This window comes from Sciurus vulgaris, assembly GCF_902686455.1.
Source record: "Sciurus vulgaris genome assembly, chromosome: 17".
In the NCBI taxonomy this organism is placed as follows: domain Eukaryota; kingdom Metazoa; phylum Chordata; class Mammalia; order Rodentia; family Sciuridae; genus Sciurus; species Sciurus vulgaris.
The window spans coordinates 6,432,306-6,460,297 of record NC_136478.1 but is presented as its reverse complement, the minus strand read 5'-3'; the positions used below and the strand labels follow the sequence as shown (position 1 = coordinate 6,460,297).

Genomic DNA, 27,992 nt, shown 5'->3' with positions numbered 1-27,992 from the left:
TGTGATCTTTAGGAATCAGAGCTCCTGAACGCATAGATCTTTCTTCTCTCCACCTGAGGTCCAGTTCCTAGGAAAGCGAAGAACCAACCGATCAGCAGGACCCATACCTTTTACCTGCTTGCTTCAAGCATTCCCCTCCTTAGCCTCACCTGGCGTCGGCTCCCGGTGGGCGCGTTCTCAGTCGCCTGCAGGTGGCGCCGCGTCCGCCAAGTCGGCCGGATTCTAATGAGCCCGGCGGCCCCGCCCCCTGCCGGAAGTGGCTGCGGTGGAGGCGGGGCCTGTGAGCGGGTCCGGCGCCGTGCGGGAGCCATGGCGGCCTCGGAGGCGGCGGCGGCGGCGGGGCCCGCGGCTCTGGCGGCGGGCGCTCCTCCCGTCCCGGAGGCCGCGCGGGGAGCCGCCGCCGCCGCCGCCTCGGGCCCGTGGGGGCCCCTGGGGTCGCGGCTGAGGGGCAGCCGGCCGCGGCCCGCAGCGGCGCGGCAGCAGCCCGCGGCCGCGGCGCCGCCCGCGCGCGAGCTGATCCAGCCGTCCGTGAGCGAGCTGTCGCGGGCGGTGCGGACCAACATCCTCTGCACGGTGCGCGGCTGCGGCAAGATCCTGCCCAACAGCCCGGCGCTCAACATGCACCTGGTCAAGAGCCACCGCCTCCAGGTGAGCGCGGCGCGGCGCGGTGCGGCGGCCCGACAAAGCGCCTGGGGGCGCCGGCGTGGCCGCGCGGGCCGGGCGGGGGCGGCGGCGGCTCCCTGCGCCCGCCCTGGCGTTGCCTCGCGTGGCTTCGCCCCGCCGCGCCTGGCGAGGGCGCCTCGCCGGGTTCCGTGGATGAGAAACAGGTGCTGCCCGCATGCTTTGCGCCCTCCGACGATGCCGCGGTGGGTCCTGCCCGGTTGTTGGAAAGCAGCTGTTGCGAGTTGGACCCTAAGTACCGTCACTTGCAGTTTCTGCTTAGGAATGGGACCATATTAAACTTCCGTGGATCTTCGTTAGCGTAACAAGACAGGTCTGCGCAACCCACATTATGTAAAAGGGGGCGTGATTTTCAACCTTTGGTGCACCTTATGGAAAGCTTATTAAAAACCCAGGTGTATGGCCCCACCCCAGCCTATTAAGTCATAATTTCTGTCATTACAGTCATGTCAGCAGTGACATAATAGGAGAGTGTAAGCCACTGTAAGCAATTTTGAGTATGTGTATGTAGCTTTCCAGCGTCTGAATTGACTCGATTACCCAAGTGTTGCACGTTCTGTCTGAGCTTCAGGTAAATCCTCTTGGGAAACCTCCTTAGAACCCGGCTAAGATCAGCAGGAATTTTGAGGTTGTAGTCTGTAGTGGAACAGATAAATGTGTTGGCCGGGAAAGGTGACCTCTGAACCAAAGATAGGGCAGCATTCTCGTGGGAAGGTCAGGCAGGCAATGCGTGCTGCAGGCAGGCTGTGGTGTTCTGCAAAAGAGTTTTGGGTTTCTTCCAGCCCACAAGTGCAACTCTGGGAATGATCTTCAATCTACTGTTTTCTCTTTCATGCTAAATTTTAACTAAATCCTTTCTTAACCATTGTTTGTTGGGATTCTCCAGCCTGATGCCTAGGTTCTCTGTTGCTCCTATACATGCCGTGACCCACCTTCAGTATTGTCCCCTATCTGGTAGACTGTGTGTCTCTGAGCACAAACTGAAGCTGCCAGTCTGTCCAGGATCCTCCCTTGTGTTGACTGAAATTACTCTCCAGCATTTCTTAGCAATTTGTTTTTCTTTTCTCTGGAATTGCTACTGGGAACTTTGTAACTTGCAAGATGTTGTTAAGCCTGTTTAACGTGAAGATACCACTTAGCCTTCAGGTCTAGTTTGGTAGTATGCACTAAGTTTATTTCTGATTATGTTTTTAAAATAAAGGTTAGGAATCCACAAGAGAAGAATACGTAACATAAAATAGGCCTGAGAAGGAGTTTGTTGGAACCAATGCAGATTTTGATAGTCAAACCTTCACTTTGGCTTCAGTATTTCAGAGTATGGGAATCCACCCGTATCTAGAACCTGGGCAAAGTCATTCAGTTGTAGTCATTCATTTTTCAGCTTTCTCTTATCTGAAGACAGCACAGTATACTCAGGATCTTTGTCTGAACTTAAATGTTGAGCAATGAACCATGAACATTTCAGATTCCTGCCTGAGTCGCTGGAGCGACCTTTTTAATCAAGAATTAAACTCCCTTTCAGAACCATCACTTGCTTTTTTTCTTATCAGACAGCTCACTTTCCTACATTCTTCTGCCGTTTGTTTGTTTTAGTATTGGAGATTGAACACAGGGTAGGCAAGCGCCAAACTGCATCCCCAGCCCTTCTTATTTTGAGTCAGGGTCTCCCTCGAACTTGAGCTCCTGCTGCAGCCTCCCAAGTGGCTGGGATTACAGGTGTGCACCGCTGCACCTGGCCTTTACCTTTGTAACCATGGTGCCCGCAGCCCCTGGACATCCACTGTCTTGGTGGAAAGGGGTCCATTTTCTTTAATGAAAGTAACTGATGTGACAAAATATTCATGCCTATATTGTGGCACCCCAGGGTGGCAAATCTATACCCTTAGCCTGGTTAATGCCTGGAAAACTCTTCACACTTTATTCTTGATACTTGATTCTATCAAAGTTTTTGGGAGGAGAGAGGGGCAAGAGAGAAGCCTGGGGACAGGGCTACCCAGCAAGTTCTCTGTGGCTTTTAGAGTGTCCTCAGTCAGGTAATGCAACCCTTTTCTGGCATGAAGGTATTCTAAGAATGTCTGATTGGTCTGCTTTCTTATATTCAGTGGAAATTTTCATTGTTTTGGTTACACTACTTGCATCATTCTAATTTCTTTCCTGAGTCTTTATTTTCCAAGTTATGATAATCTTTTGTTCCCTACCCTGTTCGTTGTGTGGTTATTTTAATATTCCTTTCATAATGTAAATGATTAACAAACCCTTTTGAAAGAATGGGGGAGTTGAATTGTAAGCTGCAAAATATTTGCAGCTTTTTGGGTTTATGAGTATCCTTAAGATATATATATATATATATATATATATATATATATATATATATAGCCATATTCTATGTCCTTCCTGTAAGGAAGTCTGAAAATATCCTAGTCCAACCTTGCTTGCAGAGGGATTCATAGGGAAATGGGAGCTATGATGATTTGGAATGGAAGCTGAAATGATCCAGGAAAAGGAAGAGTGGAGTAGGCCTTTCTTGACTGCTAGAGATTCTTTTGTTCCTTGTGTTTGAAAGCAGTGAAGGGGTCAGGAGAACACTTAAAGAACCTCTTATGGAGTAATATATATATATATATTTTTAAAACATGGCCCAGAGGATATTATATTATGCTCAGTCTAAAGGTTTACTTTTAATGCGCCAGAAAATTCTTTTTAAAAAGGCAAGATTCCAACTTGCTCTGTAGAGCGTATTTTGCGAACACTACAGATTTTCAATTTAGAATAAGATGATGAAGCAAACTGGCTTCCTTCTTAGATGCTTTCCTTAATGGTGGTCAGGTACTGGACAGTGTTTGCTATCATCCTTACAAATTTTTCCTTTTACCCTCTACAACTGTGCCCCTCCCTTCTTTGGTATGCATATTTTTTTTGCATCTTGCTTTTGGGTTGTTTCCTCTTGTAGATATTTTTCAAATTCTGTCACTTAAAATATTTCTACATGAAGTATTTTTGTGGACTTTTTTTCAGTCACACACATAAAAGATAGGGTACCATGTCTGATAAGTTATATATAAATAAAGTGGTTTTTTATAAACACCACTTTTCTCACTGCAGTCTTGTTTTGTTATACTGTTGCCATTTTCATCTCTCCAAGTTACCCAAGAACTGTTTTAAGACCAGAATGGGAAGAAGGTCCAAAACCCAGGTGGACTGCTGTGATGGGGGAGCTGAGGAGTTGCCCCTCGCCCCCATGAAGCTCAGGACCATGTGCAGTGTTAGGTGATTACTGTGGCCTGTAAAATGGCACTGAGGGGTTATTGATATCCAGTATGACTGTCTGTAGTGATCTCATTCCCGCAAGATCTAGTTCTGGCTTAGGTGACCACTTGAATATGTTCATTACAGTGCCACAAGTTTTTATTGAAAGTTCACTTTGTTCACAGTACTCCCAAATGCATAACAGAAGACACGAATAAATCCCTGCCCATGAAAAGGTTTGTGAAATTATAATTACAACTCAAGCATCCTAAATCTGAAATGCCCTGAAATATGAAAGCTTTTGAGTACCAACTTATGCTCAAAAAGTTTCAGGTTAGACTGGTGTGGTTCACAGCACTGTGGTTACATAGGAACATGCCCTTTTTTCTTAGGAATGTATACTGAAATTTGTGGAGGTGAAAAGATGCAATGTATATAATTTACTACAAAACAGTTTGACAAAAAAAAAGAAAGAAAGGCATTGCAACCAAGCATGGCACACGTCTGTAATCTCTGCAACTTGGGTGGCTGGGATTATAAGTGGCAGAAGGATCACAAGTTTGAGGCCAACTTGAGCAACTTAGCAACTTATTTTGTCTTAAAATTGAAAATATAAAGGGCTGGGGATGTGGTTCAGTAGTAGAATATCTTGAGTTCAATTCCCAGTACTGAAAAAAAAAAAAAAAAAAGAAAGAAAAAGGTAGCAACTATGGGGAAATTACTATGTCTCGGTGGTGAATAAATTAGTGTTCTAAATGAAAAAAAAAAAAAAGTTTTAGATTTTAGAACATTTTAGATTTTCAGATTAGGTATACTCAACTAGTAAAGTCTATTCAAATATATAAAAACCTGAAACACTTTGGTTCCAAAGCAATAAAAAAATAATCAGAGAAGATAAAGGGATCTTGAAACTGTATAGTCAGAGACTCTGAATGTCCTGGACTAGAGAAATCTGGACTTGGGTTGTATTGTTGGACTGTTAGAAATGTTTGGGTAAGGTAATGACATGATTAAAGTCATATTTTAAGAGAGATTAACCTGGAAAAGTCTGAATGATAGACACCATTTAGAGGTTAATAACACAGTCCAGAGCCAGAGGACTTGAACCAGGAGCAGTGAGAAAGGACCGCCTGGGAGGTGGAAATGGTGGTGGAAGAGGGTGAGTTAGTGCTGAGAGGAAGCTTGAAAGAGTTCAGAAAAGGATTGCTTTGCATCTCTGAAGATTTATCAGGAGTTTTGAAGTGAGCCAGTCAGCAGTTTAGGGAGCATGTGACAGCTTAGAAGCTGAAATATGAACTGGCTAAGAGAAGTCTGATAAGGTCAAACAATGGAAGGATATTAGAGTCTTAAGTATTCACTGATTTTATTTTACCTAGTTAAACACACTGACACTAGATGGAAAAGTTCATTAAAAGATTTCCATAAAAACAAAACACTAAAGTAACTCTAGAAGGGAGGGGAGCGGGTATGGAGATGGGAAAGATAGTAGAATAAATCAGACATTATTACCCTATGTACATATATAACTATACAACTGGTGGGATTCTACATCATGTATAGCCAGAAAAATGAGAAATTGTACTCCATTATATATGATGTGTCAAAGTGCATTCTACTGTTGCGTATAACTAATTAAAACAAATTTTAAAATTATGACAAATAAATACTTTTTTTAAAAAACACTAGATGAATTGGTGAGTGAAATGAAGTTGGTGATGAGGGACAATGTCAGTTTTCATTAAAGCCAGCAGATGCTGGTGTTCAACAAAAGCACAGGCAGTTAGACCTTGACCAGCTGAATAGCTAAAGTACCACTTTAGTTTATTGATGTTGGGTTGGTTAGCATGCAGCAAAGGAAGAAAGGAAAGCCTCCACCACCAGTGCCTCGCAGCTAACATTAACTGCTTACTATGTGGAGAACACTGTTCTCAGCCTTTATGTGTGTTGCTCAGTCCCCAGCAGCAATCCCCAGTGTTATTACTCCCATTTTGTAGACAAAGCGACCAAGCCAGTTTAATTTGCTCAAGGTCACAGTAAAGTGGCAAGGTAGAGAATTGAAATTACAGCAATCCAGTTCCAGAACCTCCAGACTTAAAACTACATCAGTAGTTCTTCTACTAGACTGCACACTGGGGTCATCCAGCAAGATTTTAAAACCAAACGGGGGTTCCAGCCCCCAGCTGAGACCATTCACCTCAGAAGACCTAGGGCTGAGTCCAGGCACCAATGGTTCTCAGGGTGGGGACCATGGCCCTGCCTGAGTGCACTGCATGCAGCAAGTGGTCTGCTGTCTTCTGTAAGCAGGAAGTCAGCACCAAGAGGTGTGTTAAATTTCTGTCCTTAAGAGGCTTAGTGTGGGAGACAGGAACTATAGAAGAAATGACAGGACTTAAGGTAGTTTAGATGCTACCTTGGAATTCTGAGAAAGTTCTTCAGGGTGTGACAGAACAAGGAACTGGACAGTATAGAGCTTGTGAGGTGGACTAGGCCCACACTAATCCAGACACCTAAGCTACAGGTAATCCTGAGAAGTAAGTCTGCTGTGTTTTAGAAGTGAGTAAACACTGGCTCAGATGTTAACTACCTTCCCAAGATCACGCAAGTCAGTAATAGAAACAGCACAAACCCAGCCCTCTCCTTGCCAAGGGTACTTTCCACCTGTTCCCTAGGGAGGAGATGGGTGTGGGGCTCAAATTGGACCTTCAAAGAAGGCGACTCATTCAAGAGTGGACATAGTGGGTGGAACTGGAGGCGGGCAGAATATTAGGCCAAGTGGAACAGTGTTTAAAAGGGAACAGGAAGGGAATCAACAAGTTCAAGGTCAGCCTCAGCAATTTAGCGAGACCCTCTCTCAAAAAAGAAGCATTAGGATGTAGCTCAGTGGTAAATGCCCCTGAATTCAATTCCAGTACCACCAAGAACAAAAAAATAAAAAGGATTAAGTGAGTTAGTATGTAGAAAGTGCTTAGAACTGAGTCTGATACAGCAATTGAGTGAAAGTGTCAACTAACTTTTTGGTACTTTGGGGACAGTGTGATGATCAGAGAAAGACACAATGCCATTGAATAGGGGGGCCCGGTCCCTAGTCAAAGGAAGTTTTTTTCAGGAACTCAGAAAAGGAATCTTGGGGTAGAAAAATAGAGAAGACCAAAGGTGACACCCAACCTTGACTGTGAGTAACTGTAACTGTGATTCCATTTGCAACAGATATGGATTTTAAATTTAGAAGAGTTTTAAAGGAATAGAGAGAAGTCAGGTTTATATTTTATTTTTTTAAGAAAACATAGTTGGGGAAAAATTTTTACAGATTTATTGAGCTATAATTTATATGCCATAAAGTATTCCAACTTTAAGTGAATGACTCAATTATTTTAGTAGATCTATAGACTTGTAAAACCATCACCACAATCCAATTTTAAACCATTTTTCTGTTCCCTAAAAAGAATGCTTGTGCCCATTTTTACTTACTCCCTTACTTCTACAACCTACCTGTTCTGTTCGAGTTTTTTTGTTGTTGTTGTTTTTTAAATAATAATTTTCCTTTTGTAGGATGGCATAGTAAATCCAACAATAAGAAAAGATTTGAAAACCACACCAAAATTCTACTGTTGTCCAATTGAAGGATGTCCTAGAGGTCCTGACAGACCATTTTCTCAGTTTTCTCTCGTCAAACAGGTATTTACTCAACGTATTTCTCTGAGGGTGATATACAGATGGTATAAGCCTGGTATGCATTCTAATTACTTAGCAAACATAACCAGAGAATTGAGAATAAGCCCTTGTGAGAGCCACTGCCCGGATATCTCCCAGGTGGTGCAGTGGTTGAGTGTGAGTATAGTTCCAGTGGGCAGAAATGAGGCTTGTCCTGGAGGGAACATGCCCAGAAGCGGGTTTGCAGAGGAAGAAAAGTAGACCTAACCAACAAAGAGCAAGAACATTTGTGCTTGCAGTTCTCTTAGGTGAATCTGCCTCCAGGGGCATAGGGCAGAGACACAAAGCCACTAGGGAAGGAGGAATTTGGGCCTGGAAAAGACTCTGAAATGTTCCCTCAGGGACTGCTGGAGGGTGTCCTGAGAAGAGCATCTCAAAGACGTTTGTTTTCCCTGCCCTGCAGCACTTCTTTGTGGGTCAGTCTCAAGGCCAGTACCCTGGATCCTTTCCAAAGCAGTCTCTTCTCTCCATGAAGCTAAAGCCCTGAGAAGAGACTGATGATAAATTGCAGTTACCGGAGTGGGACTGCTCTGTTTTATACCTGCGAGGTCACTGTTGAGCTGGGTATGTTGATGTTCTCAGCACTTGGCGCCGTGGCTGTTTCTCACCCTCTTTCCTCCTCTGTTCTCTGTAGCACTTTATGAAAATGCATGCCGAGAAGAAGCATAAATGCAGCAAGTGCAGCAATTCCTATGGTACTGAGTGGGACTTGAAAAGGCACGCGGAGGACTGTGGCAAGACCTTCCAGTGCACATGCGGCTGTCCCTATGCCAGCAGAACGGCATTACAGTCTCACATCTACCGAACTGGTCACGAGATCCCTGCAGAACACAGGTAAAGGGCAAAGAAACAGTGGCACAAAAGTCAGTAGCTGTGGGAAGAGTTTCAGATGAAACTTCCTGGAGAACCAACAGTACAGGGAGAGGAAAAGGAATGATGGAGAAGCTACGCGACATCAAAGAAGGGAGCTTTTGGAAATGACAGCAGTGCTAGCAAAGGATTGTGCCTGGGCTTGGAATCTGACCCAGTTATTCCTCCTTTTTCTATTGCCAACCCTCTGAGGGTCTTTTACTATGCCCATTTGAAAATCTCAACTTCCAGCATCTTCTGGTGAGGAATTTCAGATTGCTAAAGAGTAAGTTTTATCATGACTCTGTACTTCTTTTTTGAGGGGAGGGGGAACTAGGTCTTTAGAAAAAAAATTTTTTTAACAGACCATCTTGCCAGGTGTGGTGGTGCACACCTATAATCTCAACAACTTGGGAGGTTGAAGCAGGAGAATCTAGGTCCACAGCCAGCCTCAACAACTTAGCGAGTCTCAAAATAAAAATTAAAAAGGGCTGAAAGGGTAACTCAGTGGTAAAGTGCCCCTGGTACCAAAAAAGTTCAATCTCTAGTACAAAAAAAAAAAAAAAGCTTTATCTTTTTTGTACTTCATTTTAAAGGTCAAATTTCTATTTGTTATAATAGCTTCCAACTTTAGGAATGATAAGACTTGTGTTATATATACACCTTTTAGCTTCCTTATGCTTTAATTCTAAGTTAAATTGTACTTACAGCATTTACAAAAAAGTATGCTTCCTTCTTTCCTGTCTGCACATCTGAATATCTGTCCCATGATAAGCCCCATTCTCAGAGGCGCAAGAAGGGCTGCATCTTCTTTGATGGAGTCTGACCTCTGATGAGGGCAGTAGTATTTATCAGTAAGACACTTTCTTTGTCATGGTCAAAGAAAGCTGCATTTTTTTTTCTTTTCAGGAGTGAGACTTGAACCCAGAGCCTTCCACATGTTAGACAAGGCTGGACCACTGAGCACACAGCCCTTTTTTCATTTCGAGACAGGGTCTTGCTATGTTGCCCAGGCTGGATTCAAATTTGCAATCCTGCCTCGGCCTCCCATGTAGCTGGGATTACCTTACCCAGCTCAGAAAGCAGCAATTTTAAATTGTTTTCTTTTTACTTTGTCATTGTCTTCAGGGATCCACCTAGTAAAAAAAGGAAAATGGAAAACTACCTACAAAACCAGAAGTTATCTAATAAGACCATTGAACCATTGAGCACCCAACCCACCCCTCGACCAGATGCTCAAGAACTAGAAACTTCAGAAATAAAATTAGTAACCTCTTTTGAAGATTCTTGCAGCTCTAATGCCAGAAAGCAGAGTGTCGCAACACCCCCGAGATGTCCTCAGAAGTTGCTTCTACCAAAGCCCAAAGTGGCTCTGGTTAAGCTTCCGGTCATGCAGTTCTCTCCTGTGCCTGTCTTCGTGCCTACGGCCGACTCTTCGGCCCAGCCTGTGGTGTTAGGTGTGGATCAGGGCTCCGCCGCAGGTGCTGTGCATTTAGTGCCCTTGTCAGTAGGAACCCTGATCCTCGGCCTAGAGTCAGAGGCTTGCTCTCTTAAGGAGAGCCTACCTCTTTCAAAAATTTTAAATCCTGTTGTTGAGCCAGTTAGTACCGGTGTTCAAGTGAACTTGGGTAAAAATCTCTCTAATCCTTTACAAGAACTGGGGAACACATGTCAGAAGAACAGCATTTCTTCAATCAATGTACAGACGGATCTGTCCTATGCCTCACAAAACTTCCTACCTTCTGCACAGTGGATTGTCCCTGACTCTGCTGTGTCATCTTGTTCTCAGACTGATCTGTCATTTGATTCTCAAGTGTCCCTTCCCATTAGTGTTCAAACCCAAACGCTTCTGCCCAGCTCAAAGATAACTTCATCTATAGCTGCTCAGACTGATGCGTTCATGGACACTTGCTATCAACCAGGCGGGATCTCCAGAGAAACCCAAACCAGTGAAATGCAAAGTGCCCCAGATGGCCAAGTACAGATGGACCAAACTGGAATGTGTGGAGACATTTTTGAGAGTGTCCATTCATCCTACAGTGTTCCTGCAGACAATATTATAAGCAGCAGCTTAATAGCAGATACAGTAACTCGTGGTTTGTTACCTCAGAATGACCCTAAGACTTTAAGTCAAGATATTGAGAAATCTGCGCCTATTTTGAGCTTCAGTGCACAGAATAGTATGCTTCCTTCACAGAACATGACAGATAATCAGACCCAAACCATAGACTTACTAAGTGATTTAGAAAACATCTTGTCAAGTAATCTTCCGGATCAGACATTGGATAACCGTAGTCTTTTGTCTGACACAAACCCCGGGCCTGACACCCAGCTGCCATCTGGCTCAACCCAGAATCCTGGAATAGATTTTGATATTGAAGAGTTCTTCTCAGCTTCAAATATCCAGACTCAAACTGAAGAGAGTGAACTTAGCACCATGAACACTGAGCCAGTCTTGGAATCACTGGACATAGAGACCCAAACTGACTTCTTACTTGCAGACACATCTGTCCAGCCCTATGGGTACAGGGGAAGTTCTCACTTCCTAGGCCTTGAGATGTTTGACACGCAAACGCAGACAGACTTAAACTTCTTTTTAGACAGTAGCCCTCATCTGCCCCTCAGCAGCATCCTGAAACACTCCAGCTTTTCCATGAGCACTGATTCATCAGACACAGAGACCCAAACTGAGGGAATCTCCGCTGCTAAAAACATATCTTCTCTGGAAAGCAAAGTTCAGTTGAACAGCACAGAAACACAGACCACGAGTTCAGGTTTTGAAACCCTGGGGAGCTTGTTCTTCACCAGCAATGAAACTCAGACAGCAATGGATGACTTTCTTCTAGCTGATTTGGCCTGGAACACGATGGAGTCTCAGTTCAGCTCTGTAGAAACTCAGACGTGCGCCGAGCTGCACGCAGTCTCCAACTTCTAACAGTGAAGTCCAGGTTGGATGGCGTTTATTATTTCCTTCCAGGTTTAGAAAATGGGGAGCAGGGACAACAGTATTAACTCTGTTGAATGTAGCTGATGATGCAGTTGCTTAGATTCTTTGCAGTTCTTTGCCTTTTGTACCTGTAAACACAAACTTGTGTATAAATGTGAGTGTATTATATTATAAAGTGTAAGATGTTGATCTAAAATGATTGTTCTTGTGTTGCCTACATTTGCCCTTTCATAGCTAGTCTTTCCATCTTTAAAACTGTATCTCATACCTATAAAACCAATACAGCCATTTAGCTGAAGCCAAGCTTGCCAGGTAGTAGAGTGCAAACTTATCAAATCTCCAAAATGTTTTAGCTAAGTGTAATGTACTTAAATTGCACCTAAAATGTCTTCTAGACAATGCTGCTATGGTTGGAGACTCCTGTTGCTGCAGCTTCATCTGCTTTGCCATCTCTCTACTGATTTGAAGACACCAAGGAAATTTACAGCTGTCTTCAGCTTTTGCAGGTTTCCATGTAGTCACTGCCGTCCCTTCTCTCATGAGCTATTACTGATGCTAGCGTGCGAACAGTCCTTTCCTCACAAGAGGTTTGTTGCTGTGAAGTTATTACTGCCTAAAGAAAGGGCAGCAAGCACTTAGTGTAAATAGTGATCCTTCTAAGTAAGAGTACGATATCCAGACCATGGGGACACGGTTGTTAAATCATGCCTGTTAGTTCATCCTGGGGTGTGTAGTGTGCCCTACTTTAAAAAAAAAAAAAAAAAAAAAAAAAGTTTTCCTGTGTTTTCATACCATCATCAGTCCAGAAGCCTTCTGTGCCCAGACGTGTGGAGGGTTTTCCCATGTACTAGCAAGCAGCTCTGCAGCAGATGCTAGCTGGGTGTCCTCTAATGCTCTTCACTTCTGACACTACCTGGAGTCCAGGCCTCCAGAGTGTCTAACCCACCACCTGTAAATTGGGGTTGCCACAGTCTTCTCCCTGGGTTCAATTTATTCACCAGAATGGCAGGGAGAACTCATGGAAACATGTTTCCTGGTTTTTGCAAAGGAAACAGATGAAGGGTAAGGTATGTGGGAAGGAACTGGCTTCCATGCCCTCTCCAAAAGGGCTATCCTTCAGGAATCCACATGTTCAGCTGTCTAGAAGCTCACTGAACCCAGTTCTTTTGGGCCTTTATTGAAACTTAAAGGGCATGATTGATTAAATCACCGGCCACGATCAACTTAACTTTTTGCCTCTCTCCCCTCCCAGAAGGTAGAGGGGTGAAGCGTGGTGAGGCTGAAGATCCCACCCCTCTAATCATGTCTTATCCTGTGACCAGTCCCCATCCTAAAGCTACCTAGAGGCTGCCAGGTATCAATGATCCCATTAGCATGCAAAGAAAAAAAAAAAAAATTGCTGGAAATGACAGGGATTTTAGGAGTTGTCTACTACCAGTGAGGAGACCAAATATCTTTTTAACATTACCACATTTACAGACACCCTGCACTCCACGGCAGACCAGAGTGGGGCTCCAGAGCTGCTTCCCACCGTACACCTACAGGCTGCATCTGACTTTTGTTCTCAATGTTAAAAAAGTAGGGAAAGGATACCACCCCCAACCCCAGATTTCAAAACTTTATACTTCTAAGCTTGATAATAGGGCAAGAGTGCAATCTACAATTATTTGAAAGTTACTTTTCCTTCCATCCACCACCCATCTTAGAATAAAGAAACACAGGTCTAGCAAGTATATCATATGTGTCTTAAAGCTAGCAATTACAGAATAAATCCATCTAAAATACCAGACTTGATTATTATCAAGAATATTTTGTTTTGAGACAAGAACACCATCAAGTATGCTTTGGAGGTTCTCTAGTTAGTAGATCCTGTTTTGTTTGTTTTTGTTTTGTTTTTTCTTTCTTGGTACTAGGGATTAAACCCATGAGCACTTAACCACTGAGTGACATCCCCAGCCCTTTTTATTTTTTATTTTGAGACATAGTCTCAAAATAAGTTGCTTAGGGCCTCACTAAGGCTGGCTTTGAACTTGAGATTCTTCTGCCTCAGCCTCCTGAGCTGCTGGGATTACAGGTGTGCACCGCTGTGCCCAGTCTGAATTCTTAATTGCCCACCTCTCAGGCAAGTGCAGCCTGTGTGTTCTTGAAGTTTACCCCAAAATGCTCTGTTCCTTCTGTGGCACATGCTTGTGCTGCTGAAAGCTAAATCCTCAAAATAGAACTCAAGGAGACTAATGATTCATTAAAGTAAATTGATGGTGTTGGTAATAATGCTTATCCCATATGTCTGAAAGAGAACTGGTAATGGATTAATAACATATCCGAGCAGATGAACTAAAACGTAGTAGATAAGTTTGCTTTGGTCACAGTTGCCTATGGATGAATTTCAAAATGAACATAAAGCCTTAACTTAGATTTTCATTGTTTTAGAATCATCACTGCCTTAATGTTCAAACATCTATTTAAGTCGTCCTGATAAAGAAATGCATGTTTGTTTATGGCTTTTTGTAAATACAGATGCAGTGATCTATGGCTTTACTTCTGTTTGTGACAATGTTTGTTAATCCAGCCAGTAGTTACTTACAAAAACGTAGAGCATGTATTCGTTCTTCATGTACAAGAACTGTTCCCCCTGCAAAACCTTAGTTACCTGGATTGTCCTAAGATTATTTGTAAAATCTGAAATTCAGTGATTAAAAGGAAGCTAGAATTCTCTTTTTGTGTGAGTTCTTCTACCTACTTATGACTTATTTTGTTGCTTTTTTACAAACTCATCTTCTAAAAGTGACATGATAAAATAACTATCATTTTCATTATTGTTTTACTTTGTTCATGAAAATAGATTAATTTCCATTTTTTTAAATTTCAGGTGAATAATTTCCCTAAAAATGGCAATCTATTACATAGTTTCTACTTTGATGTAGGTAAACATTATACACCTAGGATTTAATTTTTTGAAAATTTATTCAAAGTATATATTTAGCAAATGAATTTATTGCAATTCACACATTACCTGATACTACCATTTTATAACAGGCTACCTTTATCTCTGTAGATAAGGTGGTTCTGGGCTTACAAGCAAAAACAAGAGGACTAGAATAATTAATTCTTTGCTCAGTGGCTAATTTACCAGAAAGTTCAGCTGTTGTGTATCTGATTGCTTCAGATGAAGGGAAAATAAAAATTCTGTAAATTTACCTGAAAGGTGCTGAGTAAAATCTGAAGTTACTTTTTCATTTGAAGAAAATCAACAGTATTGGTCTAGCTACAAAGTAGCTTTTATTAATTCTGTCAAATGATGGGATTGTTTTCATTTAATCCTTTATGGCCTCAATTTTAGAGAGTAATTCAGTTCAAAACTGCTCATCAAAACCTGCTAATACTGATGCAAAGATTGTTTACTATCTGGTACATTAAGTCAGTGCCTCCGAGACTGTTCCTCTCAGGGACCTTAAATGTAACTTTGGGAATGAAGTCTTTGAAGTCAAGTACTATGCAGTTTCATTTTCGTTTTATCTCAATTGTGTGTGTGTGTGTTGTCAAGGATGCTGAAATGCCATTGATTAGATCAGATGCTAGGAGAAGACAACATATACCCTTTCATATGCTCAATATCTAAATGATTCCACTCCAATTGTTAAGTGACATGAATTTTAATCTAGTTTCTTCAGTAAGATGCTGGCTGGTAAAATAGTCATGTGACCAAAGAAAATGACTTCACTGTTTTGCAGTGTTTAAATTCAAGGGCTTCTCAGTTGTTGGAATTGTATTTATTAACAGATATATAACTATATTTGTTTACATACTAAGAGACACAGATTGAAGAACACATGGAGAAGGTCCTTAGTTTCTCCAAACATTAACTAACATGGGCTACATTTAAAAATAAGCAGTTTTTGAAAGAACAAGGCCAGACTATACATAAATAAAAACAACATCTACATAGCACTTGAACTAGATTATCAGTATTCATTCAAAACTTTCAACAAACTTAAAGGAAAAACTCTAAATCTTACACTGCCTAATAAATAATGAAAACATCTGTAACTTTGTTCTAAATTCACAAATTTCATAAGTATGCCTATGAGAAACTTAGTGCTATGGTCCCTTCATCACTTGCTACTTTACTCCGAAGCAAGTTAACGTTACAGGACACAGCTGCAAAAGAACAACAACAAAAGAATTGATTAAAAAAATCAGCAAAACAAAATATTTCTGAAAATGAAAAAAAAAAAATTTTAAATTATCTCCATGGTGACTTGTTATTCTCAAAAGTACACGTGTGACTTGGCAGAGAAGACTTTTTTCTACAGAAGTGAGCTTTTTCACATAGCATCATATATGTAAATAAGACTTTGCTCTGAGTTGGGCATCTTCTTATGTTTCTGTTTACAGCATCTTACTCTGCTCTCTGGTGATCCATTGCTTTTTTCCATGTCCTGGGTGCAATATTTGGTTTTATGAGTGCATCTCAAACATGTTGCTGCTTAGGAATGAATTTAAAATGGATCCCTCTCCTACTTTATCTTCTTCCTGAGCTGCAACGAGAAATGTAATGACTTAAAAAAATGCAGTGCCCATGCTGCAATACAAACTTGGCAGAAGTCAGTGCACCTGAATTAAACTCTCACAAAAGGATAAGAAACCCTTAGAACTCGCCTCAGTAACTTAAAAAGTAAGCCTCCCAAGATCAAGAAATCTGAAAAGCCATCTCAACTCTGGCAAGCTGCTTTAATATGATCTTGGGTCAGATCATGAAAATAATTTTTTTATCTATATTTGAGAGTACTGTTAATGAATTGCAAGCTGCTGTGATCCTTTTTTCTTTTGTACCTGTTTTGGTATGACGTGGCGTATTTAAAAACCATTTAAAGCACTATTCTGTAACAAGGCATGTGCAAGAACACTTCAGACTTGAAGTTTGCTAGATAGCTACCATAATGACAACTCTCTCTCTGATTTCCTATTTTCCTGAAATTTAAATCAGTCATGAGGATTTAGAGAAATAGCCAAAGAAATTAAGACAGATTCACAGGCAGTAACAGGGCAACTGGTATTTGTTCCAAATTCAATGTTAGATTCTAGTTCTCTTCAGAGCAAATGCAGATAAAAACTGAGGTTACAAAAAGTGCTCCTGCCTTCAGAGTCAACCCTGCCACGCTGCTAAAGTGACACCAGAATGTTTTCAAGTTCCCTGTCCTCGAGTTTTAATAAGTGGAAAAAATGTTCCACTTAAAGATAGGGGAGAATGGTTGCTTTCACCTATTCATAAGAAACAGACTTGCGCATGATTACTGAGGTGTGTCACATGCCTCTTATTATCTACTCCTGTTCAGCACAAGCAGTCAGTGTGGAAAAGCAAGTGCTGCTTAAACATTAAAGGATTCTGAAAAATGGCATTAAATGTAAATATATTAATTTAACATCTTAGAATTATCTTGAAAACCTTGCCAAAACAATCATGCACATCATCCTGAAGGACGGTAGGCAGGAATGCCTACAGCACCCCTGAATAGGCTCTACTGGAACTTGAGAGATTGTTCTCAAAGAAAAGCAGGTTTGTGGTTGCTTCTGTCTAAAGACCTAGACAAGAACATCAGAAAACCTTGAAGGACCAGAACAGAGGGCACCTGTGCCTTTGGCGAGGAGGTGAGCAGGGCACTGCCCAGCTCCTCTTCCCATCTTGACCAAGGCTCTGCTTGCTTTGTAAGCCCATCAGAGATGCTGCAAGAAACAGTGTGTTCTAGAATTTCTAATTCCCTAAAGCAGCAGTTCTCTGCTGGGTGACTTGCCCTCAAGAGCCATTTGGTACTCTGGACATACTTCTGGCTGTCACAGCCAGGGGTGCTACTGGCATCTAGTGGGTCAAGGCTGGGGATGCTGTTCAGCATCTCCTAATGCACAGGACAGCCAACAAAAGAATGAACCAGCCCAAAATGACAATAGGGCCTAGGTTGAAAAGCCCTGTCCTAAAGATGGCCAGTTGCTGTGGTGGAACTTGAAGCATTCTATAAATGCAATTCAATCCTGTAAGTTATAGTGCTCTTCAGAAAGCCTGTGTTCATACAGAAGGCTGAGATCAGTAGTATGTAAAAAACCATTTTTAAACCTCAGGGATTTTACTATGTACAACTTTTGAAATGTGTAAATTGAAATTCACTCAGTTTTGTTTTTGTTTTCTTCTCACAGGAAAGGCCGGAATTCAGAACAAATCTGATGGAACCTGGGACAGAAAGAATTGTTCACCATTTTGAGTCTTTAATGAGGTTTGTGGGCAAGTCAACTGCACTAAAATGACAGAAAGAACCTCAGGTATTAATCCCCTCAAAGGGATTTAGAGGGCGCAGGCAGCAGTGCCCATTGGCAAAGCCAGGGTGTGGAAAAAAATAAGCTTCCTGACGGTTCCTAGCTTCCGGCAGTTTAGCCTGGTAGTGAAGAGCTTAGCTCAGTCTGCTCCTGCTCGTGGTTTGCCTGGCAGACAGAAGTGTGTTCAGGGGTGGTACGAGGGAAGGCCCTTGGCTTCCATCAGTCGAGAAGCCCCACTTCTTCCTTCCCTGGCTTGCTTTCAGGAGCCCGAAGCTGCAGCAGCAAGGCTGCACACACATGAGCCCCAGATGTACAGCCTGAAGTTGTGCTTGCTTGGCCACTTGGGGCCAAAGTGAGACAGACTGGGCTCTGGTCTCCCTGGGCCCTGAAACTCCTGAACTTGGAGGAAGAGGTTGAGATTGAAAGCAAATTTGATTCTGAGTTCAAATCACTGTATAGCATGGTCTTTGAAGTAATGGTTTGAATAAAATTAAAAATTAGGAAGAGACTTCTAAAGTAGCCAAAGGCCTATACTTGTCCAAATACACCCAGATCTTATTCTGAATTAGAGTCTTTCCATTGTCTTTCAAGAGTGATACCTCAAGCCAGGCCTGGTAGCCCACTCCTATAAACCTAGAGACCTGGGAAGCTGAAACAGGAGGATCTCAGTTCAAGGCCAGCCTCAGCAACTTGGTCAAATTGTCTCAAAAAATAAAAAGAACTGGGGATGTGGCTCACTAGTAGGGACTGCTCCTAAGTTCAGTCTCCAGCACCGCCTGCCTCCAAAAAAATAATGACACCCCGATGCGGCTGGAGCATGGGTAGCTCAGGGATAGAACACTTGCCTAGCATGTGCGAGCCCTGGGTTCCATCCCCAGAACTGCCAAAAAAGAAAAAAAAAAAAAAAAAAAGCCACCCATGCCTCACCAGATCTCAGCAGCCATAGCAAGCCTTAGCACGCAGCTCACCCAGGAGGTGATCTCAAGCCCTGTGGGAATCCTGTGTCTGATGCTGCCAAAATTCTACTTGGTGATTTTGAAAGTTACAAGAAATTTTTACTAATGAGATATCCAAAAATAACAGAGCAAGGAATGACTCACAAGCTCTCTGCTTGGTTTGGAGAGGACTAGAGGAACCACACCTAAGACTATCGCCTCAAGAGAGGCCACTGGCACTTGCATTTTAACATTCGGAACTCTTAAAACCCCTAGACGGTTTGGCGATCATGCAGATCCAAATGGGAAGGTGTGTTCTACTCAACATTTTGCCTTTATCTAGACTCAGACAGCAAAGGACTAGTTTAGATGTCCTGAGTTAATCTGCACAAAAACTGGGTCAAGGCCTGGGGTGACTTCATCTCCATAGAAGCAAGATAAGCCTGGGCTGCAGAGAAGATTCTGGGGGGAAGTTATTAAGTACTTGAATAACTTCCTGAACTAAGAGACACCAAATGCAAAACATTCTTAATCTATTCACAAGGAATCTTTTAGCCAAACTTCTGTTAGACGAAATAATTACTTACTCAGAAAGGATACTTCAAATCTTGTTGGGGGTGGGTGCTGGGGATTGAATCCAGGACCTCAAACATGTGATGCACGCACTCTACCACTGAGCCATATCCCTGTACCCAATAAATCATTTGTAACTTTGGGTCCCTCTTTTGTTAACACTGGCCCTCCTCTTAATACTAAATTATTATATGGGACTTGAAGGGTAGTTCAGTGATAAAACACATGCCTAGCATGCATGAGGTGCTGGGTTCAATTCCTGACCCTTCACACACACACAAAATCATATTATACATATGTATGAATATCTACACATAAGTATAAATATATACACATGTAAGTACATACACTCTATATTATGTTCTCATCAAAATCTACACTGAGGATTGCGCCCCAGGGCACTCTACCACTGAGCTACATGCCCAGCCCTTTTTATTTTTTATTTTGAAACAGGGTCTCACTAAGTTACTCAGGCTGACCTGAACTTGAGATCCTCCTGCCTCAGCCTTCCAAGTCATTGGGATTACAAGCATGTGCCACTGCACCCAAATCTGTAGAATTTACACCTCTTATCTGAACAGAAGACTTTTTCTTAAAAAATAAAACCCCAGTGTAACCTCGATCAGTGCTTTAAAACTGCCTTAAGATCTCAAAAGGTGCTGGGTACATTGGTACATACCTGGAATCCCACCCTGGAATCTCAGGAGGCCGAGGCAGGAGGACTGCAAATTCAAAGCCAGCCTCAGCAATTTAGGGAGGCCCTGAGCAACTTAGCTAGACCTGTCTCAAAATAAAAAATAAAAAATGGGCTGGGGATATATCTCAGTGGTTAAGTGTCCCTGGTACCATTTAAAAAAAAAAAATTCTCAAAAGGTAAGTACGCTAGGCTGAGCAGGTAAAGCCTACACCCTCACACATGCTGGGTGTCACCATCTCCCACCACACAATTCTGACAGTTCTACATATTGAGCTTATTAACTAATCTGCTTTAGAAATGGGGTTCTAAAATCACTGACTGGGAGGGGAAGATGCCAGAGCCACAAAGTGTGACACCCACTATCCAGAAACATGGGGAATAGGCCTCCTCAGGAAGACACAACACAGCCTCTGAGAAAGTACAAATGACCTTTTAATGATGGCTGTGCTATAGTCATTCCAATGTTTCTGCTGTTTCTTAAAAACCAACACAACAAAACAAAGCACGTCAGGCTAACAGCCAACACATTACAGAGACCAGTCATGGAAAGCAAATGTTGACAAATACAATCATACTCTGTTTATTCCATCCTTTAGGAGATGGAAAGTCCAGAATCCAGGTACAACCTGCCTTAAGCAAGTCAAGCTATGTAATTCCAAAGGAGCTTCATGGTTATTCACATAAAAAATGGTTTGTTAGAGCATTTATCTACATAACATCACTTGTCATTAAAAATATGACTCATTTACAATGTTTAATTTATAAACTTTAAGAAATATGCACTGGGGTAAAATAAAGTAAAAGCAGAGGAAGGACAGAGGGGGAAAATCTGAGCTTATTCCCTGCATGTCTAGGGTTGAGGGTTCCCAAGTATCCAGGTGCAAGGTAAGGCTGGAGGAAGTAGGTCGGGCATGATGATCACAGTGACCTTTTTTTTTTCCAAATAGGTAATTATTCTTAACCTGCTCCTCAGACTGGATTTTGTAAAACTCTGGCCAAAACTTCCAGAGACACAAATTAGCTTGAGGCTGTAATATCAGGATGTGACCCCTGGACATACAGGAGACAATGGACAGCATATGTCCCTGGACATGATGCAAGGATGGACACCAGGATTGTCACATGGACACAGGCTACAATTTCCTATGAAAGCAGTGCTTCAGATCTTTATTTCAAAAGAAAATGAGGCAGTAGACATATACTGCCTGGTTCAAAAGATCAGGAAGCATTTAGTCTGAGCCAACCCAGTGTAATTAGCTTAAGGCACTGGGGGAGTCCCTGCCAGATGGCTCTTGGGCTGGCATGGGGATGACACAGAGGGAGGCCCTTTGGATTTTCTACCTTCCCTGTGGCTTCCACTGGGCAGGGAGGTAAGGTAGGCAAAGGTGAGGACTAGCACTGCCAAATTTCATTTTATACATGGCTTAGCAGCATGTTACCTACTTCTGCTGCTAAGTCCAAACCCATCCAAAGAGGTTCAATCTCCTCTAGTTCTACTGTTTAAAAATAAATAGGGTGAATGGAGACAGAAGAGGGAAAAGAAAATGAGGGAGGAGGAGAGGAGGAAATGGGGAGAAAGAAAGGACAAATGAATTTCAAGCAGTGATTATTTTCAGGGACTTCTATTGTGACAAGTCAGAGGAATCTGTGAGTGGAAATGGGAATAGCAACTCTGCTCACTGTGAGGGACGGCAAGAGAGGTCTTGAGAACATTTTGGTCTCCAACATTCGGGGTCTGTTTTCCTGTGTGGCCTCTGTGAGATCGTACTTCCGAGTGTTTCTGGATGGTCTCAGCTCCTTGGCTCTGAATTTGGCTTTGTGCCTTTGCACTTCCTGTTTCTGCAAAAGCTGCAAGGTGGCAAGGTAGTGAACAGGGCTGAGGCTGGAAGGGTATAGCAGGCTCTTCTTGGGTAGGAAGGGCCAATGCAGATAGCACTGCTCGATATCAGCCAGTGGGGACGTCCGGACCACAGGGAAAGCTGGTGTGGTGTGGACCTTCAGCTTGGCCAGCTCAAGGGGTCTCTTCTTGCCTTTCCCGTCCACTGTTTTCAATGCTTGTGCACAAGCCACACACTCATCCTTCTCCACACTCGGCATCTTGTCTTCCACCTGCCAGGTCACACTCTTATTCTTCGTACCCAGAACATCCAAGCTGCTTGAAGGTGAAGGTTTTAGGGGAGGCAGGACTAGGAGAGCCTTGGAAGTCAAGGAGTCAGAGGTGGAAAGCCCTCTGTTGGCACTTCCACTCAGACTCCCAGCGGCCTTGCCACCGTTAATCTCGGGGGCCCAGTCTTCCACGCACCATAAAAACTCCTTGATTTGCAGGCTTTTTTTTTCTCCATGAATGTAGTGGGGAAAGCACATTTTGTTAACCTCCCTGGAAGCGGTGTTGGGACCTTGGTAGGGCCCCTGAGTCTGGAGGGTGCTGCTCCTATGCTTCTCAAGGCCCCCCTCAGCCACAGCCCCTGCTTCCAATTTCCCGGTCTCTGTGGGAAGGCTGGCTTCCAGGCTCCCTTGGGCGAGGCTGAGACAGAATAAGCAGCTGCTGTTGGCACTTTCTCCTACCCTCACCTTTTTTAGTTTCTTCCTTGGCCACATGCAGGCAGTTGGAGAAATCTTTCCCCAGCCTTGGACCTGCAAAAAAGGCAGCATGTTACTCTCAAGTCAAGTTACCCAAACTCAGGTTGCCCCAATTTTGGCCACATCCCCACTTGGGCAGTCTTATTTGAACCAATTTACCATTGAGCTATATTCCCGGTCATTTTTATGTGTTTTTTTGAGACTGTCAAGTTGCATAGGACTTCACTATATTGCCAAGGTTGGCCTTGAACTTGCAATCCTCCTGCCACAGCCTCCTGACTCACTGCAATTACAGGTATGTGTCACCACGCCCAGCCCAATTTTATCTTAAAATTGACTCACCTTAAAAAAAAAAAAAAAAAAAAAATCTTTTAATGCCTATTTTAGCCTCACACTGAGCAATAGTATTTATAATAGTATATGTTAATTCTAAATGCTACCAATAGTACCTTTTAATACTAAAACAGTAGGCAATAATATTTATAAATGGTCACTTTGATGAGCAGACTATTTCTTTTCAGGTGTACATTAAATTCAGTACTAGCAGGATCCAGGTTTGAGGCTGGCTTTGGCAACTTAGCAAGACCCTATCTCAAAATGAAAATAAAAAGGACCAGGGATGTACTCTGATAAAGCATCCCTTGGTTCAATTCCCATATCAGAAAATAAATCAACACTACCACTAATAAACTCTTCATTCTTATTCCACCTCCAAGCATTTCTTACATTGTCAGTGTGTTCCCACAGGTGGAGAAACACTGTTGCCTGGGCAGGCTGCAGGGACAGTGACAAACAGGTCCTGGGTGACCAGAGCTCTGCAAGCCCATCTGTGCCCAAACCTCTAGTCCTCTGGTTAACCTAGCTAGAGAGATCATCATTAAAATAGGGTTGCCATTGTGATCCCAGCGACTCAGGAGGCTAAGGCAAGAGGATTCCAAGTTCAAGGCCAGCCCGGACTACTGAACGATCTAAGCAATGTAGTGAGACCCTGTCTTAAAAATGCTGAGGATGTAGCTCAGTGGTAAATTGCCCCTGTGTTCAATTCCAAGTACCAAAGGGGGGGGGGGGGGAAGGGTTTGCCAGGTAAAAAATACAACCATATTTGCAATATACTTAATACTAAATAAATCAGGTGCTGTTTATCTGAATTTCAGATTTACTGGGCATCCTGTATTTCCGATTACTAAACCTGGCTACCTCACATTTAACCTTGGATTTGACCAAGTCTCCTATGGTTTTAACTCTAGGATTCCACTCTTGATTCTAAGAACACGCGAAGAACAAACACACAGGGTTCTGTGTAGAACCACAGAACCCAGGCACCTAGGTCTCGTGGGGAGCTTGGTGGAGTAGTGAGCAGCAAGCCTGCCTTGCCCCCTAACTGGCTGGTGACTACTGGGACGTGGTCACCGAGAGGGCGAATGAACGAATGTACCCGAAGCACTGAGTACTGAGTGGCCACAGACACCAAAACAGTACAGCTGTTGTCACGAGTGATTCTGCCTCTGCTCCAAGGTCCCACAGTTCATCCACTGCACATGCTCTGGGAACAGTAGCACTTTAGGAAAAGACCTGCATGGAACTGACATGAGAGAGGCCCAACCCAAGACAACACTCACGGCTTCTTCCCAGCCAGTGCCCATAACCAACTCGGTGGCTCTTTCGTCGTCTTCAAGCGTAATATCACTGATGTTGAGAAGAGAACACACATGATTCTTTTCACTTTTTCCATCTGGACAAATAAAGGTTATTTCAGTTTCTTCTGTGCTTTGAATTTCATTATTTTCATTATTTTCTAAATGAGTCTCACTTTCCTGACAGAGATCCATTACCGGGATGGTTAGTTATAGTTTTTAACATCTTCCTGAAATTTGAAAATGCAGATTGAAATTAGTTTTTAATATTCATTTTTAAAGCAATTTAATAACTCAAGGTGAGATATCTTTAAGGTATTCAGGAAGAGATAAAGGACAAATATTATAAAATCATCCATTGCCAACTATTGACGTTATGAAAGATAAAACTAATTTTAATTGAAGACTAATGAATTTAATTAAAGCCAAAGTTAGGAGTGAAGAAGAGAGGACAGGAAAACCTTAGCACTGGCTCTGGCTCTGGCGATGGGGCACAGAGTATGTTAAGATACATAGGTTCCAGCATCCTGATTGTGTGCCAGCCCTGAGAGAACAGCGTGATGTGTGATTCTCTACCTCACCTCCCTTCCCACACACCTCAGCCCTGGCTTGGGTATCCCTAAGCTTCTGAGGAAGCTGGCAAAGCAGGTGTTCTAGGCTAAGTCAGTAAGTTCATTCCCCTTCCCAAACTCCTATCCATATGTCCCCACTCTACTACCCCAAATCAGTTCTAGGAAGGAAGGAAAGAAGGGAGGGAAGGTGGGAGGGAGGCAAAACAAATGTTGGAAAGGACATGGAGAAATCAGAACCTCCATGCATTGCTAGTAAGGATGAAAAAATGTTTTTGAAAATGTTCAGGAAACAGTTTGACAACCCCCTATTAAGAGAAATGAAATTACTTTGTAACCTGACAATAGCTCAATGGTAAAGTGCTTACTCGCATGTGCAAGGCCCTGGGTTCAATCCGTAGCACCGAAGTGCTAACACGTGCCATGTGCTAAAATATGGATGAACCTTGAAAACATCATGCTGAGTGAAAGAAGGTCACATGTTGCATGAGTCCAATGATATAAATTATCCAGGATCAGATAAATTCAGAGAGACAGATGAAGGTCGCTAGGGGAGGGAAGGGAGGAATTGGGAAGCATGGGGCTTCTTTCTGAAGTGATAAAAATGTCCTAGAATTAGTGATGAGGGCTGCACAAGACTGTGAGTTACTAAAAACCACCACTAAATGACACCTTTTTAAAATTTTTCTTTTTTCAGGGGGGAGGAGTTGTGGGGGTACTGGGAATCAAGCCCAGGGGCACTTTGCCACTGAGCCATCCCAAGCCCTTTTTACTTTTAATTTTGAGACAGGGTCTTGCTAATTTGCCTAGGGCCTCACTAAATTGCTGAGGCAGGCTTGGAACTTGCAATCCTCCTGCCTCAGCCTCCCAAATCACTGGAATTACAGGTGTGTGCCACCAAACCCAGAAAATGACACATTTTAAAATGGTTAAAATGGCATATTTTATGTTCTGTGACTTTTGCTTCAGTAAAAATAAATGGTTCACAAGTACACTTATGATCTAAGTTAGTTCAATCAAAATATATTACAGGGCTGGGGTGCAGCTCAGTGGTACAGCACTTCCCTAACACACACAAGGCCTTGGGTTCAATTCCCAGCAAAACACACACACACACACAAAATCCAACAAAATGAATTACAGAACTTTTTTGCAGACTGACAGGACAAAGATATTCTCTTTGTCCTGCTAGTCACAAATAAAAAATGTATAGCCCTAGGAGTTGCTTATGTCATTTCAGGACATAAGGGACCATTTACAGACTATTAGAGGAATCAGCCTGAATAAGGCTGAAATGCAGAAGGCAGAATAAAGAACTGGAAAGACATCAAGCCAGCTGTGGCTTCTGGTAAAGGAGGAAGCATCTACTGGACCAACCTTCCAGAACATAACAACTAAAACAATAAACAAAATACAGAAAATGATTTCCCAAAGACACTAGAGAACATTCAAATGCAGGAGGACAATGGAAGAGGCTAGACTTGGAAAAAAAGAAATGGGCTGAGTTAGTTTCATGTTTTCTACAGGTTTTTGTCTGAAGACTGGCATTGGTTTGAAGAACCAAGGGACAGAGCAGGGTTCAGGAGAACTAAAGCAGATGGAAAGGGAAGTAGGGGAAATTCTAGAAGGGAGAGAACCTTCCCTTTTAGATTAGGGTATCCTTAAATTCTGTGCAGAAATTCGGCTCAAAGCTCTAGCTGAGCCCTGAACCACACATGCAAAGGTCAGATTCCAAGAAGCCCAGATAAGAAATGAACAGAAATTACTGCTGCTACCTCCTGTAACAGAAATGGAGTATACAGTTTAAGTTCAGCCAAAATAACTGCCATCTTTTTAAAAATCAATATTTCAGAGAAATATAATGGAATCCAGAGTTGCTACAGTGTATGCCCAGGATTTGGTCCAAAACTATAAGACACACAAAGAAACAAAATGTAATTTAACCTGAGATGACCCAGTTGTTGAAATTAGCAGACAGGATTGAGTGGTACCTGGGTGCACAGGGCTTGCTGGGATTGAAGACAGGGTCTGGCACATGCTATCCATGTGCTTTTTCACTGAGCTGCACCTCCAGCTAGCAGACAGGCTTTTAAAACAGTTATTGTGACTGTTTTCAAGGACATAGATGAAAATATACTCAAGTTGGAAATCTAGTAGAGAAATGGAAACCACTTATTAAAAATAAAAACACTAAGCCAGGTGCAGTTGCTCATACCTATACCCCCAGCAATTTGGGAGACCCCTGCAGGACTATCACAAATTTGAGGTCAGCCTCAACAAATGGGCAAGACTCTCAGCAACTTAGTAAGACCCTGTTTCGAAATTCAAAAAAATGAAAAATGCAGGGGATGTAGATCATTGGTAAAGGAAAGCATCCCTGAGTTCAATCCCCAGTACCAAAAACAAAAAAAGAGAAAAAAAAAAAAAAAAAAACCTAAAACTGAAAAATGTAAAATTCAAAGAAAAATAAATAGCAAATTATTAATGACAATCATAAACTTAATGGTATTTCAGTAGAAATTACCTAAAGTGAAAAATACAAAAGGAAAGAAAGAGTTTATAAAATTAACAGAACCAGGTGCAGTGGTATATGCCTGTAATTCCCAGGTACTTGGGAGGCTCAAGCAGGGGGATCCAAAGTTCAAGGCCAGCCTGGGCAACTTAGTGAGACCCTGTTTCAAAATGAAAGGTAAAAAGAGTTGGGGATGTAGCTCAGTGGTAAGTGCCCATGGATTAAAAAAAAAAAAAAAAAAAAAAAGAGCCTCAGGGACCTGAAAGACAAGACTAAAAAATTTAAATACAGATACTTATGTGGAGTCCCCATAGGAGAGGAGAAAGAGAATAGAGCAAAATACTTTCTGACAACATAACTTTTGGCTGAAATTTTTCTAAATATGTTGAAAATTATTACAGACGTAAGAAGTTCCATGGATCTAAGAAGAATAAATACAAAGAAAATCATACCTAGCCACACAAGAGCCAAACTTTTGAAAACCACGGCTGGGGCTGTAGTTCAGTGACAGAGCGCTTGCCTAGCATGCGTGAGGCACTGGGTTTGATTCTCAACAGCACATAAAAATAAACACATAAAGGCATGCTGTCCATCCACAACTACAAAAACAAAAACAAAAACAAAAACAAATAAATAACAAAAAAACTTCTGGAAACCAAACAGGAAAATCTCAAAAGCAGTCAGAGAAAAATTTCACATCACATACAGAAAATAATAATACATGATTTCTGACTTCTCAGAAACAACAGAGG

At 42.4% G+C, this 27,992-nt stretch overlaps 3 protein-coding genes across 6 annotated transcripts in view; 2 read left to right on the top strand and 1 right to left on the bottom strand.

Moving 5' to 3' along the window:
- Positions 1 to 17,149, top strand: part of CENPN (centromere protein N) — a 39,453-nt gene extending 22,304 nt beyond the window's left edge. Inside the window, exon 12 of the mRNA XM_079119239.1 lies at positions 17,138 to 17,149. The gene's annotated coding sequence lies outside the window, so the exon portion shown is untranslated. The remainder of the gene's footprint in view (positions 1 to 17,137) is intronic.
- ATMIN (ATM interactor) lies at positions 281 to 20,673 on the top strand. 4 transcript variants are annotated; one of them, XM_079119229.1, is made up of 5 exons: positions 295 to 648; positions 7,477 to 7,602; positions 8,273 to 8,472; positions 9,616 to 11,435; positions 17,624 to 20,673. In XM_079119229.1, the coding sequence occupies exons 1-4, from the start codon at positions 310 to 312 to the stop codon at positions 11,420 to 11,422; spliced, it is 2,472 nt and encodes an 823-aa protein (XP_078975355.1). In that variant the 5' UTR covers positions 295 to 309; the 3' UTR covers positions 11,423 to 11,435; positions 17,624 to 20,673. The 4 variants fall into 4 exon arrangements, with proteins under 4 accessions (XP_078975356.1, XP_078975355.1, XP_078975354.1 ...); XM_079119228.1 differs by lacking the exon at positions 17,624 to 20,673 and adding an exon at positions 11,830 to 12,904; XM_079119230.1 differs by lacking the exon at positions 9,616 to 11,435 and having other exon boundaries at positions 281 to 648.
- A 134-nt stretch (positions 20,674 to 20,807) lies between these two features.
- Positions 20,808 to 25,387, bottom strand: LOC306648839 (uncharacterized protein C16orf46 homolog). Its single transcript, XM_079119235.1, has 2 exons — positions 24,145 to 25,387; positions 20,808 to 22,579 (listed from the first exon to the last, which is right to left on the bottom strand). The coding sequence occupies exons 1-2, from the start codon at positions 24,352 to 24,354 to the stop codon at positions 21,581 to 21,583; spliced, it is 1,209 nt and encodes a 402-aa protein (XP_078975361.1). The 5' UTR covers positions 24,355 to 25,387; the 3' UTR covers positions 20,808 to 21,580.
- Positions 25,388 to 27,992: the final 2,605 nt, after the last annotated feature.

Bases quoted from the DNA above. Each gene is read 5' to 3' on its own strand.
- LOC306648839 (XM_079119235.1), bottom strand. From the start codon at position 24,354: ATGGATCTCTGTCAGGAAAGTGAGACTCATTTAGAAAATAATGAAAAT. The intron at 22,580-24,144 runs GTGAGTGTTGTC...CCTTTTTTGCAG, and splicing joins GCACTGGCTGGGAAGAAGCC to GTCCAAGGCTGGGGAAAGAT.
- ATMIN (XM_079119229.1), top strand. From the start codon at position 310: ATGGCGGCCTCGGAGGCGGCGGCGGCGGCGGGGCCCGCGGCTCTGGCG. The intron at 7,603-8,272 runs GTATTTACTCAA...TGTTCTCTGTAG, and splicing joins AGTTTTCTCTCGTCAAACAG to CACTTTATGAAAATGCATGC. The intron at 8,473-9,615 runs GTAAAGGGCAAA...CATTGTCTTCAG, and splicing joins GAGATCCCTGCAGAACACAG to GGATCCACCTAGTAAAAAAA.